The sequence below is a fragment of the Aethalodelphis obliquidens genome, unplaced genomic scaffold (genome assembly GCF_003676395.1).
Source record: "Aethalodelphis obliquidens isolate GAN/ISIS:26980383/991018 unplaced genomic scaffold, ASM367639v1 scaffold42, whole genome shotgun sequence".
Classification (NCBI taxonomy): Eukaryota; Metazoa; Chordata; class Mammalia; order Artiodactyla; family Delphinidae; genus Aethalodelphis; species Aethalodelphis obliquidens.
The window spans coordinates 13,953,419-13,970,912 of record NW_020837986.1 but is presented as its reverse complement, the minus strand read 5'-3'; the positions used below and the strand labels follow the sequence as shown (position 1 = coordinate 13,970,912).

Here is a 17,494-nt window from a genome sequence, read left to right as displayed (position 1 = left end):
TTTTGGCATGCAGGCTTAGTAGTTTCGGCACATGGACTTTCTAGTTGTGGCGCACGGGCTCTAGAGCTTTTGAGCTTAGTTGCCCTGCGGCATGTGGGATCTTAATTCCCCGAACAGGGGTTGAACCCACTTCCCCTGCACTGGAAAGCAGATTCAAACCACGGGACCACCAGGGAAGTCCCTAATTTTAGAACATTTTTACCACCCCCCAAAGAAACCCTGTACCCATAGCAGACACTATCTCCTACTCTCTAACCCCCTCTGCACCAGTCTACTTTTGGTCTCTATAGATTTTCCTATTCTGGACACTTTATATAAATTTAGTCTTACAATATGTGGTTCTTTGTGATTGATTTCTTCCATTTAGCATAATGTTTTTGAGGTTCATCCATGTTGTACTATTGTTCTCTTGAAAGTAATCTCTCTGGTTTTTTTCCCTCTGACTGCTTTTAAGATTTTTTTCTTTGTCTTTTCACATTTTCACTATGATGTGTCTGTGTATAAAAATTTATGGAGTCTCTTGTCTCTGTGATTAATGTCAGCTTTCTATCTCACTAGTTCCCTCTTTAGCCACATCTAATCTGTGGTTTAACCCATCTGTTGAATTTTTTATTTTGTTTATTGTATTTTTCATTTTAGAAGTTCTTTTAGGTTTTCAAATCCACTTTGTTACTTGATATAGTTTCCTATACTTTGGCCATAGTTTCAAACTTGTTATATATTTATTTAAGCACATTAAACGTTTCTGTTTTATAATGTCTATCTGATAGTATTGCTGTCTGAACTCTGAGTGTCTGTTTCTGCTGGTTTTCACTCCTATTGCCTTGTTTTCTTCTTCTGAGCCTGCCGTTTTATAATGGTCACATTCACCTGAGCCCTGAATTCACCAGCACAAATTTGTACTGGAGGCAGATACGTTCTTTCAGTGTTCTGGTCTTAGCCTTCGTCCTTCAAGGGCAGAGCTGGCATTCACTTTGGACGTTTTTCATTCCAGTGGGTAGACTCTGTAGTCATTCAAACCTGGGTTCAGTCCCATAGTTACACTATCTGTGTGGCCCTGGACAAAAGATTTCCCCTCTCTGGGCCTCAGTTTCTCCCTCTGTACAATGGTGATCATCATTGTCCCTCCCTCATAGGGCTGTTTTTAGGATCTGTATCAGTTATTGGTTATTGATACATAGCAAATTACCCCAAAACTTCGCATCTTAAAACGATATAAACATGTAGATCTCACAGAGTTTCTATGGGTTAGGAATTCAGGAACAGTTTCTTAGGTAGTTTTTGGCTCAAGGTCTCTCAGAGGTTGCAGTTAAGATGTTGGCTGGAGCTTCAGTTATCTGAAGGCCTGACTGAGGCTGGAGGATTGATGTTCAAGAAAGCCCACTCATAGGCCTGGGTGGTGCTGGTTATTTGCAGAATGTGTAAGTTCCTTACCACATGTATGTCTCCATAGGGTACTTGAGTGTCCTAGCAACATGGCAGCTGGCTTTTCCCAGAACAGATGATCCAGAAGAATAAGGCAGAAGCCATAATATATTTTATGGCCTGTACTTAAAGTCATACTCGTTTATTTTCACAGTTTCCTATTAGTTACACTGTCAGCCCAGCTCAGGGTAGGAGGGAACTGTATACAAGGGCATGGATACCAGGTGTTGCAGATCATCAAGGGCCATCTGACTATCATGTATCAAATGAGATAGTGCATGTAAAGCACTTAGAAGCATGCCTGGCATGTAGTATGTGCCCGTAAACATTAACCATCCCTCATAAGTGTCCTGGCTCTGCTCTAGGCATGTAGGGTCTACACAGCAACCACTTTAATTTACAAACATTTATTGAGCAGCTCTGTGTGCCAGGCGCTGTTCTTGGAGCCAGGGAGACAGTTGTAAACAGAGCATATCCTTGGACTTATGAAACTCACGCAAACAAATGATAGAGAACGTCCTGCCAGGTGGTGCTAAGTGCTGTGCAGAGCCACAAGGCCAGGTGAGGGGAGAGAGAACAAGGAGGGAAAGAGGGCTACATGTCTCTCCCCAGGATGCTGGTACAACTTAGGTGGTGGCTGAGATTTTGACCTGATAAAGCCCCCCCACATCTGTGAGCACATCCTAGCATCACAGGCAGGTAGAATTTATGCCCTCTTTACACCCATTTGCAAACAAACCAGAGAGGCGCTAACATGAGCTCTCTGAGTCCCCAAGGAGGCAGGATTTCTCCAAACACAGAGGTTCTCCAACTCAGATGCTCAGCAGCGTCACCCAGGGTGATTGTTAAGAGGCAGAACCCCAAGTGTTCTAACTCACTAGGTCTGGGCAGTGTCCAGGGATCTGCATTTTAAACAAGCACCCTAGGGGACTGACTGACCACCTCTGAGAACCCTGTTCTTCGGGCTTCAGCGTGTAGGGGAGGGCATGCCCGCTCTGAAGAGTCTCTAGGTCCAGCCTCAAGGGAAGGGCAGGGCTTAACTACACAAAAGGAAGGGAACAGTCTGAGAGACACCAAGCAGTTGGCCCAGGGATCTACTACCTGCAGGTTCAGTTTTAGGTGCACTGTAGTCAACTCACTTGATCAAGTATACCTCGTGTAGTATATTGAAGAAAAAAAAAAGGCCACATATTATATTCAGGTCCTCCCACTGAGAGGGAGAATTAATTTCCCCACCTCCTGGCTCTGTCTGTGGGACATGCCAATGTGGCAGAAGCACAGCTTGGGCACTGGGATTTGTTCTTGTTGCTTTTTGAAACCCCAAGACCACCACAGGAAGGAGCCAGCGCTGAGTCTGTTGGAGGCTGAGACCACGTAGAGCCAAGATGAGCCGTCCTAGCCGAGGCTCCCTGGAGCCTGCCAGTCGGCAGACAAGTGAGTGAAGCTGAGCTGTCCTGGTGAGCCACCCTTTACCTGCAGCCGCATGAGTGACCAGCTGAGCCCAGCCCAAACTGCTGACACAGACAATCACGAACCACTATGTTTGGGGGTTTGTAATGCAGCAAAGACTGATACGGCCTAGTTACTGGGGAAGAGAATTTTCCTTCCTTCTCTTGCGGCAAGTTTTTCTTAGTCATGGTAATTAACACTAACTGCCCAACAGACAAACTGCAAATTGCAAAGACTTAACATAGGAAGCTTCATTTCTTGCTCAGTAAAATCCAGCGTGGATCTGGTGGTCCTCCTCTATCTTGTAGCTAAGGGAACGCATGGCCTCAAGTAGTTGTGGAAGGGAAAGACAGGGATTGAGGCCCATCAGCTTTCAGTTGCTTTAGCCCAGAAGTGACCACCCCTATGTCACTTCTACACACATACCATTGGTCAGAACTAGTCCTGTGACTGTAAGGGAGGCTAGGGCATGTAGGGGAGCATGGGACTTATTGGTGACGCTTGTCTTTGCCACAAAGAACATACCAGGTATAATTAATTTCTTCATTTGTGTGGTTATCTGTTTAACATCTGTCTCCTCTGTTAGACTGAAGTCCATGAGGGCAGGGACCACGTTGCATCCGTCTTGCACGGGACCTGCTCTACCGTTGGTTGGCATTGGGAATAGTTGTTGAATTGCTAGGTGAATGAATAATCGGGCAGGCCACACAGTGTGATATTTTGTGTTGAGCTCCCAATTGCATGTAAAATCCCCAATTAAATTTCTAACAGTCCCTCTCTCCCTGTAATATATAAAGTAATATATATGTATTACCTTTGATATTGTAAAACTCTTATACAGCGATCATTCAACGAATACAAAGAGAACATGAAAGTCCCCACTAATTGCAGTCAGGGGTGTGGTTATGTGCACTGTATTGCTTGGTGAGAGTGGATGTGTATTTTTTTTTTTTTTGATTTGCACTTTTATGTGACAGTTTTCTTGTGGCTGCCTCAGCGTGGCCTTGGCAAGAGTTCCTGCTTCAAGGCAAAACCAGGTGAGTTGTTCTCTCTGTTGTGTGGTTTTGGATGAATCTTTTGCTCTCTCGAAACCTCATTTTTCAGGAATTCAGTGGCTGTCCAGTGGTCAGGACTCCATGCTTTCACTGCCATGGGCCTGGGTTCAATCCCTGGTCGGGGAACTAAGACCCCGCAAGCCACGTGGTGTGGCCAAGATAAATAAATAGTAAACCTCATTTTTCTTATCTGTGAAATGACAAGAGCATCTGCCTCATAGAGTTGTCGGGAGGCTTGGATGAGTCTCTCCGTGTAATGTAGATAAAGACCTGCCACTTGGCAGCCCCCGTTTTCTATAAGCTGTCCCCCCTTGCCCTTGTTCCACAGGCACCAGGGAGAACACAGCTTGTGAGGGAGCTGGGGCAGGATCTATGGGAGGGTTTGGGGGAAGGGTGAAAGTTGGGGACTGCTCCACGAGACCCTAGACAGAGCTAGGCCCTGTTCTGGGTGATGCTGGGTGCACAGAGAGGAGCCTGACTTGTCCCTGTCTATATTAGTTAGCATTTGCTGTGTAACAAAACATCCTAAAACTTAATGGCTTAAAACGATGATCATTTTATTTAGCCCATGATCCTGTGGGTCAGTTGGGGAATTCTTCTGGTCTGGGTCAGCCTGACTGAACTCTGCATTTGTAGTCAGCTGGGGGCTCAACTGGTGGCTGGAGGATCTAGGATAGCTTCCTTCACCTGTCTGCAGTTAGCAGGCTATTGGCCGAGCTACCGCAGTTCTCTTCCTCGTGCTTTCTCCCGCTACCTCCTCCTTCTCAGAATTTGATTTTGTTCATTTATCACTACCCCACCCTCCCAACCCCCCACACGTAGCATGAACCTCAGGGAGGCTGCTCCCACCTACAGCTGGGGAACCGGCATGATTAATTAACATAACTGCATTTCCCTTGCTGGTGATTGGCCAGGAGGTCACAGTGGCCCAGTTCTGGCCAAAACGTCTATTAGGAGTGCTCCTGGGAAAGACCTCCCCATCCCATGGAAAAGCTAGAGAGAGAACAACTAACTCTGACTGAGGACTTGTTATGCCAGCCACTGTTTATTCGAAGTGCTTTAGCTAAAATAACCCATTTGATTCTCCTGAGTTAGGTATTATTATCCCTCATTTTACAGATTAAGAATCTGAGGTATAGAGTGATTCAGAAACTTGCCGAGGGTCAAACAGCTAGTGAGTGTTGGAGCCAGGATTTAATTCCAGGTAACCTGACTCCAGAGTACTGAGTTCTCAAGTACTACCACGCCACCCTCCTTCTTCCTCTGGTCATGGGTCTCTCTTATGTGACACCTGGGACTGCTGTAGCCATTGTACGAGCAGTTACCTGGGACAACAGAGCAAAGAGACAGAATGAGCCTAGGGAGCCAGGTCCTTGCTAACAGCTCTGAGAGCCGAATCAACCAGCGTGAAGCCCATTCCCCGCCTGTCGACCTCTTGCTTTGTGTGAAATACGTTTTCTTCTTTTCAAAGCCACTTTAACTCACGGTTTAGTTACATGCAGCCAAAAAGTATCCTGAGACACCAAGACATCCAGAAGGAACAGAGGGAATGAGGGAAGACCTACTGGGTCTTCTGTTCTCATGAACCACTCAAGCTGAGATTGACACACAAGGCCTCTGGCCTTTCACCCTGGGGCTGGTTTGGAGGCAGACAAAACTCACAAGAGATGGGGAGAAGATGGATGAAATAACCAGGAGAAATGACAGTACTTCATAATTCCTTTATTAGGCACAAGATAAAAACATATACTCATGGCATCCAAATCCCACAGTGTTGACATAGGGTCCTGGACCCCAAGTGTCCCCAGAACAGAGCTTGGGACTTTTCAGGAGGTCAGGGGACAGAACCTGCCTGATCCCGGCCCCCAACTCTGGTGCTCAGGTCAGGGGCCACTGAGGTGGACAGGCCTGGCCCTTCACTCCAAACTACTCTTTGAGTTAGATGAAGACCAGCCTCACCATTTGCACTCTTGATCTTCCAGCCCAAATCCTTGGCTCAGGCCTGGATGGAGAAGCCCTTGACCAAGAGGACAGAGCTGCTGGGGGCACAATTCCCAGCATGGTCTGGGCTCTAGAGTCCTGAGTTACAGGGGAGGGGCCTGGAGCCTTTGGCACAGGGATGCTTCCCTTTCTCTGAAAAGGTGCAAGATACAAAGGCAGCTCGGTTGTTTGTGTAAGGGACTGTCCCATGTCAGAGGTACCTGGGCATCAGCATGAGTGGATGCTGATACCTGCACTGTGGGTGCTCAGTGTAGACACTGCCCAGTGGGCCTGGAAAGTGTTGTCAACTCTGTGAGCAGGAGTTTTGTCTCTGTCGTTCACTGCTGTGTTCCCAGCACTGGGAGTGGCACTTGGCACAGTGAGCTCCCGAGGACTCGGTGAGGCACGAGCTCATGTGCACAGGTGTGTGCGTCCAGCACGCTCCACACACACCTCTTCCTCTCTCCCTCCCAGAAGGCACTTAAGGTTCGGCTCAGTTCAAAGAGGCAGGAGAGAGCTTAGAGATACCCCAGCCTCAACTGGCAGTCTGGGGCTGAGAGTCCAGTAGGGTCGCGTTAGCCGTAGAGACACACATCTCTCTCTCCCTCCTCCTCCGCCTCCTCCAGCCCCAGCCCTTCTGGGACCACCTGGTCAGCCTCGCAGAGGCTGGATCGCGAGGGGGGTGTAGGGATCACATTCTCCCGCAGCCAAGGGTGCAGCAGGATGCCTGAGGCCGTGAGCCGCTCAGCTGGCTCCCTTCGGAGGAGGCAGCGGACCAGGCAGCGGGCCGGGGCCGAGAGGCCCTCGGGCAGGGCGAAGGCCCCACGGCGGATCTTGCCGAAGAGCAGAGCAGGCTCTGAGTCCTGGAAGGGGTAGTGGCCAGCCAGCATGGTGAAGAGGGCCACGCCCAGGCTCCAGATGTCTGCCGCCTTGCCGGAGTAGGATGGCTGGGAACTGAGGATCTCAGGGCCCACATAGGCTGGGCACGCGTGCTTGTCCCACAAGGAGTCGTCAGGCCCGGTCAGCACACAGGCATCCTCCAGGTTCTCCAGCACCAGCTTTGTCCTGTGCAGGGGGAGAGACAGGGGGTCAGATAGTGGGACCCCCCACGCCACCACCCCACACTGTCACACTTAATGGCATCCATTTCCCAAGGGCCTGCTGGCATTTGCCAGACATGAGCCAGTCCTGTGAGGCTGGATGATTGATTAATCCCGTATTACAGATGAGGAAGTCTAGGCTCAGAGAGATTAAGTCATGTCTTAAGGTCACAGAGAAATTAAATTTGAACTAGGACTCTGAGAGGAACACATTTCCCAACTGTCTGTGGGGCGGGGGCCTGGTGTGGGGAGGTGCGTACTCAGGTGGCTGAGGGCATTAAGCCTCTATTAAGCCAGAGGCAAACTTAGGGTCTAGGCAGGTAACAAAATTAGAAGTAGGAAGTGGGGACTGTGCCAACTATCTCAGCACAAACCCTGCCTAAAAAGGGCACCACTAACAACATTACAGTCAGTATTTGGAGTGTCCACTGCGAACCTGACCCTGGGCTGAGCTTCGACCTGGTGTATGTCATTTCACCCTCATACAACCGATGAGGAAGAGGCCATTTTGCAGCCACGGGAAGCAGGGCTGGGATTGAATCCTGGCTCTCTCCAGCCCAGAGCCAGCGCTATGAGCTGCTTATGTAGTTCCCAGGTGGCTCCATGGTCCCCTTTTCCACAAGAGAAGTCAGAGATCATATTTTAATGAAAAAAATCCCAGCTTTTAAAAAGTTAGCAACCAATTTTATTTATTTTTTTAACTAATTAATTTTGGCTGCACTGGGTCTTCATTGTGGTGCATGGGCTCTCTAGTTGTGGTGCAGGCTCAGTAGTTGCGGCACGCGGGCTTAGTTGAGGTATGTAGGATCTCAGTTCCCTGACCAGGGATCGAACGGGGGGCCCCTGCATTGGGAGCGTGGATAACCACTGGACCACTAGGAAAGTCCCTTTTTTTTTTTAATTTTTTGGCCATGCCGCGTGTCCTGTGGGATCCCAGTTCCCTGACCAGGGATCAAACTTGGGGCCCCCGCAGTGGAAGCCTAGAGTCCCAACCACTGGACCACCAGTGGATTCCCGCAACCAATTTTAATTAAAAACACAAGGGCTTCCCTGGTGGTGCAGCGGTCTGGAGTCCATCTGCCGATGCAGGGGACACGGGTTCGTGCCCCAGTCCGGGAGGATCCCACATGCTGCAAAGCGGCTGGGCCCGTGAGCCATGGCCACTGAGCCTGCGCGTCTGGAGCCTGTGCTCCACAACGGGAGAGGCCACAGTGGTGAGGGGCCTGCGTACCGCAAAAAAATAAATAAATAAAATAAAACCACAAACGAACAGGAATGTGGGGCAAAAAAAAAAAGGGTGTGTAGACCACCATTTGCAACTTCTGCTTTAAATAACTCCCACGGGGCTTCCCTGGTGGCACCGTGGTTAAGAATCCGCCTGCCACTGCAGGGGACATGGGTTCGAGCCCTGGTCTGGGACGATCCCACATGCTGAAGAGCAACTAAGCCCGTGTGCCATAACTACTGAGCCTGTGTGCCACAACTACTGAAGCCCACGTGCCTAGAGCCTGTGCTTGGCAACAAGAGAAGCCACCACAATGAGGAGCCCACGCACCGCAACAAATAGTAGCCCCCGCTAGCCACAACTAGAGAAAGCCCGTGTGCAGCAATGAAGACCCAACGCAGCCATAAATAAATAAATTAATTAATTATAAATAAATAAATAACTCCCACCGAGCACTCTAGACTACTTTAATAGGAAGCATACTATTACCACTGCTTTAATCTTGTTCCCATGCCACCACTTCCTGGGTGCCTGTCTGAAAATGCTGACTAGTCCTGTGAATCACTGCACAGGGGGTGGGCTGAGGTGTTAGCATTATTGGCCCATTTTTCAGATAAAGAAGTCAAGGTTCGGGGCTTCCCTGGTGGCACAGTGATTGAGAGTCCGCCTGCCGATGCAGGGTACACGGGTTCGTGCCCCGGTCCGGGAAGATCCCACATGCCGCGGAGCGCCTGGGCCCGTGAGCCATGGCCGCTGAGCCTGCGCGTCCGGAGCCTGTGCTCTGCAACGGGAGAGGCCCCAACAGTGAGAGGCCCGCGTACCGCAAAAAAAAAAAAAAAAAAAAGTCAAGCTTCAGTCAGGTGAAGCCATTGCTCAAGGACAAATTGCAAGTTAAAAAGTAGAACCAGAATTTGAACCCAGGTTTGTTTGATTCCACCATCCCTCTTCTGATGGTGCTTCTCAAACTATTGCCTTGAAAAGGGAAGAAAGTACTTTTCTCACTTCTGGGTGGTCTGGGGGTGTTGTACTCACCCTAAGCTCAAAATTATTTGAAGCTGTGTATTAGCTTAAAAATCATGATAAAATTTACATTCTACTTCTTACTAAAAGCATGTTCATTTCAGTATAGAATGTAAAAGGAATTAGAAAACCACCCTTAGGCAAACATCCTAGGAATAACTGCTACAGGCAGAATGGAGGGTGGCTGAAATTAGCGGGTGAAAGTTTAAGGAGAAACAGGATATTTACATGCAGAGCCCGAAAGAACCTCATAGTACAGATTAATTACAAGGTATTGCCCAAGGTATTTATTATTATTTTTTTTAATTTTAATTTTTTTTTGGCGGTACGCGGGCCTCTCACTGTTGTGACCTCTCCTGTTGTGGAGCACAGTCTCTGGACGTGCAGGCTCAGTGGTCATGGCTCACAGGCCCAGTCGCTCCAAGGCATGTGGGATCTTCCCGGACTGGGGCACGAACCAGTGTCCCCTGCATTGGCAGGCGGACTCTCAACCACTGCGCCACCAGGGAAGCCCCCAAGGTATTTATTAATTATAGATGGTAAATTAGGAAACTTCCAGTGGAGAAACTTGGTAGAAGCCACCTTAACCAAAGATTGAGGTTAACATCACAGCAATCCGTATCAGCAGCCCATATCTCCTGATAGGATGGGCTGAGAAGACCCTATGGCTTCTGTGGTATTCTTGCCAAAAATGCATAACCTCAATCTAACTGTGACCAGAACATCAGTCAAGGCCTTATCCGTGGCCACGCTCACCTCTCCGGGTCAGCAAAGATGAAGCGCTGCAGCTTGAGGTCGCGCAGGACCAGCCCGTGCTGGTGGCAGTGTGCCAGGATGGTGGCCATCTGGCGGAAGAGCGCTGCGGCCTCGGGCTCCAGGAGGCAACGCCGGCGACGCACCAGGCTGTGCATGTCCCCATGCGGCCGTGGGAAGAAGGCGTAGAGGTGCCGCGTGCCTGTCAGGACCTCCACCGGCCGGGCCACATGGCAGTGGTGGGGCAGCCGCAAGTATGGCTCCAGCACCGCCAGGGCCTCGCAGGCCGGGTACACCTGTGGGAGCATGGTGTGAACACGGGTGGGGACCCCGTGGGGCCCAGGTCGGCCTTGCAGCCAGTCACAGCCAACTACTGTGTGCTGGGCCTTGTGCCCCAGCACTTCAGCAGCAGGTCACTCAATCCTGACCAAGCGGAGGGCCACACGGCCAGCAAGGGACAGAGCTGCGACTGAATCCCTGTTCTCCATCATCTGGGCTCTTAGCTGCGAGCTCATATGGCCTTAAACCTCAGATAATTTAAAATGACAGGTAACCTGAACAAAAATAACCCCCCCAAACAGAGGGCGTCCAAAAGAGGAGATCATGCACAAGTAACTCATCCTTCCCCTCATCATCAACATGGCTACCATTCTCTAGGATTCACTGCCCACCCACCCTTTCCTTTATTCCACAAGCAGGCATTGAATGCCTACCTGTACCAGCCACTGGGGCGCTAACTTGACTGACAGCCATGGTCCCCGCCCTCCTGGTGCCCGTAGTCCAATACATGAGACAGTAAACAGGCCAAAAAAACTAAATGCTTACAAATTCTGATAAGAATTGCAAAGGAATGCTGGAATGAAGAGTATTCTGGCAGGAGGCACCTATTTTAGAAAGTGTAGTCTGGAAGGGACTCTGAGGAAGTGACCTGAATGACTGAGGTGCCCAAGGGATAAGCTTTCTAGGTGGGAGGCACAGGAAGTGCAAAGGCCCTGAGGCAGGAAAGAACCTGAGCTGCTCTAGAAACCCAGCCAAAGATCAGTATGGCTAGAATGGGGTGGGGGAGGAGGGTGGGGCCCGTGGTGAGAGTGGGGAGGTTGTGGGGAAAGATGCTAGGGGCTTTATGGACATTAGATGGAAACCTTGCCATATTCCTGAAAGGATGTTCAGAGGAAGGTGACTTGGAAGCCACACAGCTAATCAGTGGTAGAGCAGTCTACTCACTTTGGTTTATCTGCCTTTAAACCCTTTGCTTGTTATTTTGTCTGTGACACACAGAAAATAAAAATAAATAAATAAAGCATATACATATTTAATCCATGAAAAAATGGAGGCAATAATCCAAAAACGGAGACTTTTTTAAAAGTCAGGGCAAGCACATCCCTGCCTCTGAGCATTTGCACTTGCTTTTCCTGCCACCTGAATGTTCTCCTCTAGATACCCACAGGGCTGGCTCCCCCAGTGCACTAGTCACTGCTCAAAGTCACCTCCTCAAAGAGGTCTTTCTGGACTTCCCAGCTAAGATCACCTTCACCCCCTCCCCTCCCCACTCCCTCTCTCCCAGCTCCTAGTTTTTCTCCATAGCAGTTAAGATCACCTGATGTATATTTTACTCATTCACCCCCAGCGCGAACTGTGGGGGCAGAGCTTGGTCTACTTTTGAGCCACAGCATGGTACATGGCGCATGGTGCACGGCACGTACAAGTGCTCACTGAGAGTTTGCTGAATTAATGAATAAGGCAATAATCTAGGAAGACAGGATGTAGATCTTTCTACACACCGACCAGAAAAGCCTAGGCAATGTGGAAACGGCAGGGCGGCCCCCACAGCTCACGCTGGACATAGGAACAGGCACATCCCAGAAGATTTCTTTAAATGTTCCTGAATGTCCGGGGCCATGTGAAAGCATGGTGCTTCTGGCTCCAGCTTGCCATGGTCGTTCCTCTCAGCATGGACCTCCCTCCCCAGGGGAACAGAAAAAAACCTGTGGTGCTGCAGGAAGGGGACCCAGAGTTCAGGGGTTCCTTAGAGCACCTGGGGTAGCCCTGGGGACCAGCATCAGGCAGCCCAGAGCCCAGTGTGATGTCCAGATCTGGCCCCGCCCGCTGCACCCCCATCAACAGGAGCTGGAGCCACCGTTGCTGCTCCTCCCAGTTGGATGGAGGCTTCAGTCCCTCTGCCTCTCTGTGCCTTCCCAAGGGGACCCAGCCCCCTTCTACCCCTCCCTGTGTACCTGGGTCTCCCTATCCTCCTTACCCCTGCCCACCAGAGCAAACCTGCCCTGCTTGTGTGTGAACCACCTGTCCTAGCATGAGGCCCACGGCTCTGGGCTTAACCTGCTTGGGCCCAATCTCAGCTCTGACACCTCTTGGCTTTGTGAGGTGGCAAGTAACCACAGCTTTCTGAACCTGAGCCTGTCCTCTATCTATAGAATGGGCCCAATAATAGTAACTACCTCATAGACTATGTGAAGATTAGAGGAGTGATGCAGACTAGACAATCAACATAGTACCTGGTGCACAGTAAATACCTACGATTATGCTTTCATCTCTGTCCTTGTGAGCTGAGACCTGGCAGTGTCCTGTATGGGTCACTTGGCCCTGCCTGTTGCCTGAATTCTGCCAAGAACTCTGATTTCTGTCGGGAACCCTGGACTGTGCCCTAGGATCCAGGCTTGATGCCATGTGGCTTCATGCATGGCCCTTCTCCTCTTGACCTCAGTCTTTCCATCTGTAAAATGGCCACTGGTAGGCCCAATGACCTCCAGGTTCCCAGGAGTTCTGATGTCTACCATATCTCATCTTACTCTGTGCAAATACTTTAAATGGCTCCCCACAGCCTAGTGGGGGCTTCTTCCTAATGCTTTCACAACCAGTGGCTGCGAGCTGTCATCTGCTGGCCCTGTCTGCACCCCCTCTCCACTCCGGCCACAATGAAGTCCTTTTAATTCTCTGAAGTGCCTTGCCCTCAATCCTGTAGGCCTCTGTTTCCCCTGCCTGGAACTCCCTTCTCCCACTTTTCCCTGGCTGACTCCTACTCAGCCTTTTCTGACTCTGCCTTTGAATACACTAGAGGCTTCTCTGTGCTCTCATGGCCCCTAAGCTCCACCCCAGCAACATTTATCATACTATGGGGCCTAAGCTGTGAATTCCCCCAGGGCTGGGACCATCTGGTTTACCTCTCGGTTTCAGCCCAGCCTGGAGCTTGACAGAGAGCTGGGGATTCACTGGTTGCTTCCCCAACAAAAACAGAACTAAATTAATATAAGGGTCCCTCAGCCCTGGCAATCCTTTCCCAGCCCGCTGTGATGCTTGGGGACAGTGGTCCCTGGGGCATGTACCTTGCAGATGTACTCCGTGCCTGTGGGGCAGTGCAGGGTGCGGTAGGTCCAGCTGCCCTCCTCAGGCTCCAGGAGAACATAGGGTCCAAGCCTGGAGGCAGTGGTCACAGCAGGGGTGTGAACTGGAGCAGGGGGTGGGCTCAGGGGCAGTTGGCAGGAGGGCAGCCCGGGCTGGGGCCCACATCGAGCATGTTTCTGGGTGGGACACTCAGTGTCTAGGTCATCATCCAACTCCAACCGCTTCTTCCTGGAGGGGGCACCCTCAGGAACAGCCAGAGAGGTGGCTTGCATCTAGAAAGAAGGGGAGAAAAGCACTAAAATAAGGCTGCTCGGTGTCCCCTCTTTTCGTCTGCTGGTGGGAGGATACACTGGCACAGCCTTTATGAAGGGTGACTTGGCGGTATGCATTAAATGGACAAATGCGTATGCCCTTGACCGGGTGGCCCACTTCCGGGAATTTATCCTCCAATTGAAATGCCTACCAAAAAATTAAATATGTGAAAGGCTGCTAATCAGAGCCTTGCGTCTACCAGCAAAAAGCAGGAAATTCCCCCAGATGTCCAGCAGTAGAGGACTGGTTAAAACATCACAGTACAGCCACACAGTGGAATACTATACAGCTCTGAAAAAGACCAGGAACTCTCTACATACTGATGCAATGATGCAAGTACAAGGTTATCCCTACAGCCCATGTGATAGAAACAATTAAATGCCCATCATTAGGAGACTGGTTAAATACATTATATTTCTCTATATGTGGAACAGTTGTAGCCATATAAAAGACTGAGGAAATTCTTTATGTGCTAATTGGAAAGATCTCCAGAGTGAAATGTTAAGTGAAAAAAAAGCACAGTGGAGAGGTAGATTTGATGGTTGGTGAGAGGGAGGAAGAGAGACTTTGCACTGTATCTGTTGAGTGCTGTAGTACAGGCAACTATTACCTCTGAAAGGTAGGGAGGGATGCAAGGAGGGGGAGGGGGAGTAGGGATGATGAAGGATGATGAATCAATGAAGTGTATACTGAACTTACATATGAATGGATGTTCTGGAATGAATATACTTATTGTCAAGTGAACAAAGCTAGCTGCTGAACAGTGTACCCAAGATGATCTCATTTATGTAAAAAAACCCACCAGCATGTAACATGATGTATCTGCATATTTGTATATATAGGTGTGTAAATGCACAGGAAAAGGTCTGGAAGGACCCAGACTAAATTGGCCACAGTAGCTTCTGGCCTCCTGAGAGACTCCAGAAGAGGAAGGGATTTGGTAGGGAGGCAAGGGAATTTTCAATTTCAGTAATTTAAAATAAAGATTCCACATTCACTTAGTGCTTGAGTATTTCAAAACAGATGAGGTGTATTTCTTTTTTAAAATGTGAACTTTGTTTACATGCAGAGTTAGTCCACCAGCCAGCTCAGTTTTACCATCAGGTGAGAATGAGGCAGGGAGGGGAGGTCTCTCAAAGCCCCAAGATTCACTCATTCAACTTCAGAGGAAGCACCCCGCACCCCCACCCCGGGTACAGCTGTGTCACTGTGTGTGTGGTGGGTGGAGGAGAGGGCAAAGGCATGTCAGGGAGGAAAGGTTCTCTCCAGGACCCGTCTGCCCACCCATCCAGGCTCCAGATGAGGAACAAGGAGGCCCAGGTATGAGGTGTGAGAGGGAGATAGACTTCAGCCACGTGAAGACCTTCCCAACAGTCCTAGGCAGGATTAGGGGGAAACATCACTCAGTCAGTTCTCTGACTGAAGCCCATCTCTCCAATCATGCCAAATGCATGGGCTCCCAAATGCATGGGCTGCCTTGGGAGGGAGGGAGCCCCCATCTCGAATGAAAGACCATAATCCCATCTTGGTAAGAATGCATTAGGGGGTGACTGTAATCAGATATTCCCTGGATGTCATCCTGGCTCAGACCCTTCCTGGCTCGAGAGCCCTAGGCAAGTTCTTCAAAATTCCTGAGCCTCCATTCCCTCATCTGTAAAGTAGATGCAAACCCCATAAGATTTTTGTAATGATGAAATGAAAATACAAATAAATTAACATGGCCCTGTTGCAGGGTAGGTGTCAGGAAATGGTCACTACTGTTGGTTTGTTATTATTATTATCATTATTACTCAAAGCTGAAGATGCTGAAGTGCTACCCTTGGGAGTCTCAGAAACTTCTGCAGGGATGAGGTTAGGATGACACTCCTTACTGCACTGGCTGTTCAGAGAGTAAAGCAAGATGATCCCTGTCTGTGTAGATGCTTTGCGCCCTGCAAAGCCTGAGACTCCCTGGAGTGGCTCTCCCGTGGCCACATCGGCACCCCAGGCTGCTTTTGCCCTATCCAGGGCTCAGAGCCTGGTAGGGCCTGGGATGAGCTCCATTGGACAGATGGGGTAACTGAGTCTATAGGTGAACAAGGGAATTTGCATGCCACAGGGCAAGATTAAAATCTCTGCAGTAGGATGGAGGCAGCCCCTAATTTCTACCTCTTGCTGTTCCCTGACACTCCCAGGGGAATAAGGGCGGGTCATACCAAACACACACACTCACACAACCCAGGGCAGACGGGTGTACACACGCCCCCCCAAAACACACTCTGTCCAAGCCAGCCAGCCAAGGCAGAGAGGGGCACCCACATTATTAAGAGACACACACCTCGCCCTCCACCGGCAAGCTTGCACGCACACGCACACAGAGCTCTCCCAACTATCATACTCACGACTGCAGGACGGATACCAACAAGGCCACACGCTCAGTCTGACCCCCCGCCCACCCCGCCCCCACAGCGAAGGCAGTGGGCGGCCTCGCCCCGTCCTCGGCAGCCGGGATCGGAAGCCGTGGGAGAGGAAGCGGCGGAGGGGCGGGGGTCCCGGAGCAGAAGGTTCAGCGGAAACCGAGGGCCGGCGAGGGGCCTGGGAGGGGCGGGCAAAGGCAAGGAGGCTGGGCCCCTGGGCTGAGATAAGAGGCCTCGCCCCCACACCCCAGAATCAACAGGTACAACACACACAGTCGGCAACAACAGAATACGCGCGCATCCTACACCTCGCAAACCGGTAGCCGTCAGGCCCGTCACACCCGTGGCCCATGCCCTCACGCCGCGTCCTGGCTGCCCTTGACCCTGCGCCGCCCCCCCCCCCGCCCACCACGGGCACCGCCGTCCCCGCAGGGCCCGCACCTGCCGCCCGGTGCTCAGCCCTCCGCATAGCTCGCAAGGTCCCCGGAGACACAGCCCCACCCGGACCCCACTGGCCTACGTGGACCCCAGCAGATCCGCAAGGGCACATTCCACAGGTAGACAGGCTCCCCCCGGCCCCCAGTGACCCCCACAGACCTCCCCGCACCCAGCCACACAACTCCCCTGCCCGCCCCACACTCACACAAATGCGGACACTACACACCCTCCGCCCCCGGGACATGCTGCCACGTCCCGTGGGCACGCATCCTCCCGCCAGCCTGATCGGCCACGCTCGGCGACCCCACGCCCTGTGGGGCCGCGTCACCTGGGCCCGGCGGGAACACTCAGCCCAGGTCGCTCCCCGGACCGTGGGTTTCCTTAAAAGTTGTGTGTGTGTGTGTGTGTGTGTGTGTGTGTGTGTGTGTGTGTACGTGTGACACGAGACAACCCCAGCCGCCCCGAGGCTCCCGGCCGCCCCTCAGCCCCTCCGGCCGCAGCCTCCCGCCCCCGCCGGGTACCCTGCCCTCGCGCGCGACGGAGTCCTGGTGCCGGCCAAGCTCAGAGTCCCCAGGCACCCCCGGGTGGCCCGCGCTGCTCCGTCGTGGCTGAGCTCGGCTCCGGGTCGGGCTCTGGCTTCGGTCCCCAGCAGCCGGACGCGTGCGGAGCCGCCGCCGCTTCCGCCGCGAATGTCTCGGGGACGCCGAGCGCCAGGCTACAGCTCCGACCCGGGTGATGTAAACCTGAGCTAATCAAGCCACTGCCTGATGCCCTCAGGCCCGGGATTGCACCATCCCCTGAGCCCCGCCCCCCGGGGTCACCTCCGTGGGCGCCCCGCCCCACCCCTTCCATGCGGTCCGCTTGCGGTCCCGGAACCCCTCCCGGCCCTCTAGGGGTGTCTTGTTTCCACCCCCGCCCCCTGCCTACCCCTCCCGCCCCGTACTCGAAGATTCAAAGCGATGCCGGTGGCTGGCTATCCCT

The 17,494-nt window shown here is 51.5% G+C and overlaps 1 protein-coding gene across 1 annotated transcript; it reads right to left on the bottom strand.

Moving 5' to 3' along the window:
* Positions 1-5,635: 5,635 nt before the first annotated feature.
* TRIB3 (tribbles pseudokinase 3) lies at positions 5,636-17,245 on the bottom strand. The gene is made up of 4 exons (XM_027078662.1): positions 17,035-17,245; positions 13,349-13,639; positions 10,011-10,303; positions 5,636-6,974 (listed from the first exon to the last, which is right to left on the bottom strand). Exons 2-4 carry the CDS (start codon positions 13,637-13,639, stop codon positions 6,485-6,487), a joined length of 1,074 nt encoding a protein of 357 aa, XP_026934463.1. The 5' UTR covers positions 17,035-17,245; the 3' UTR covers positions 5,636-6,484.
* Positions 17,246-17,494: the final 249 nt, after the last annotated feature.

Coding starts and splice junctions, on each gene's coding strand:
- TRIB3 (XM_027078662.1), bottom strand. CDS start 13,639: ATGCAAGCCACCTCTCTGGCTGTTCCTGAGGGTGCCCCCTCCAGGAAG. Junction 10,304..13,348: donor GCACGGAGTACATCTGCAAG/GTACATGCCCCA, acceptor ATGCTCCCACAG/GTGTACCCGGCCTGCGAGGC. Junction 6,975..10,010: donor ATCTTTGCTGACCCGGAGAG/GTGAGCGTGGCC, acceptor CCCCCTGCACAG/GACAAAGCTGGTGCTGGAGA.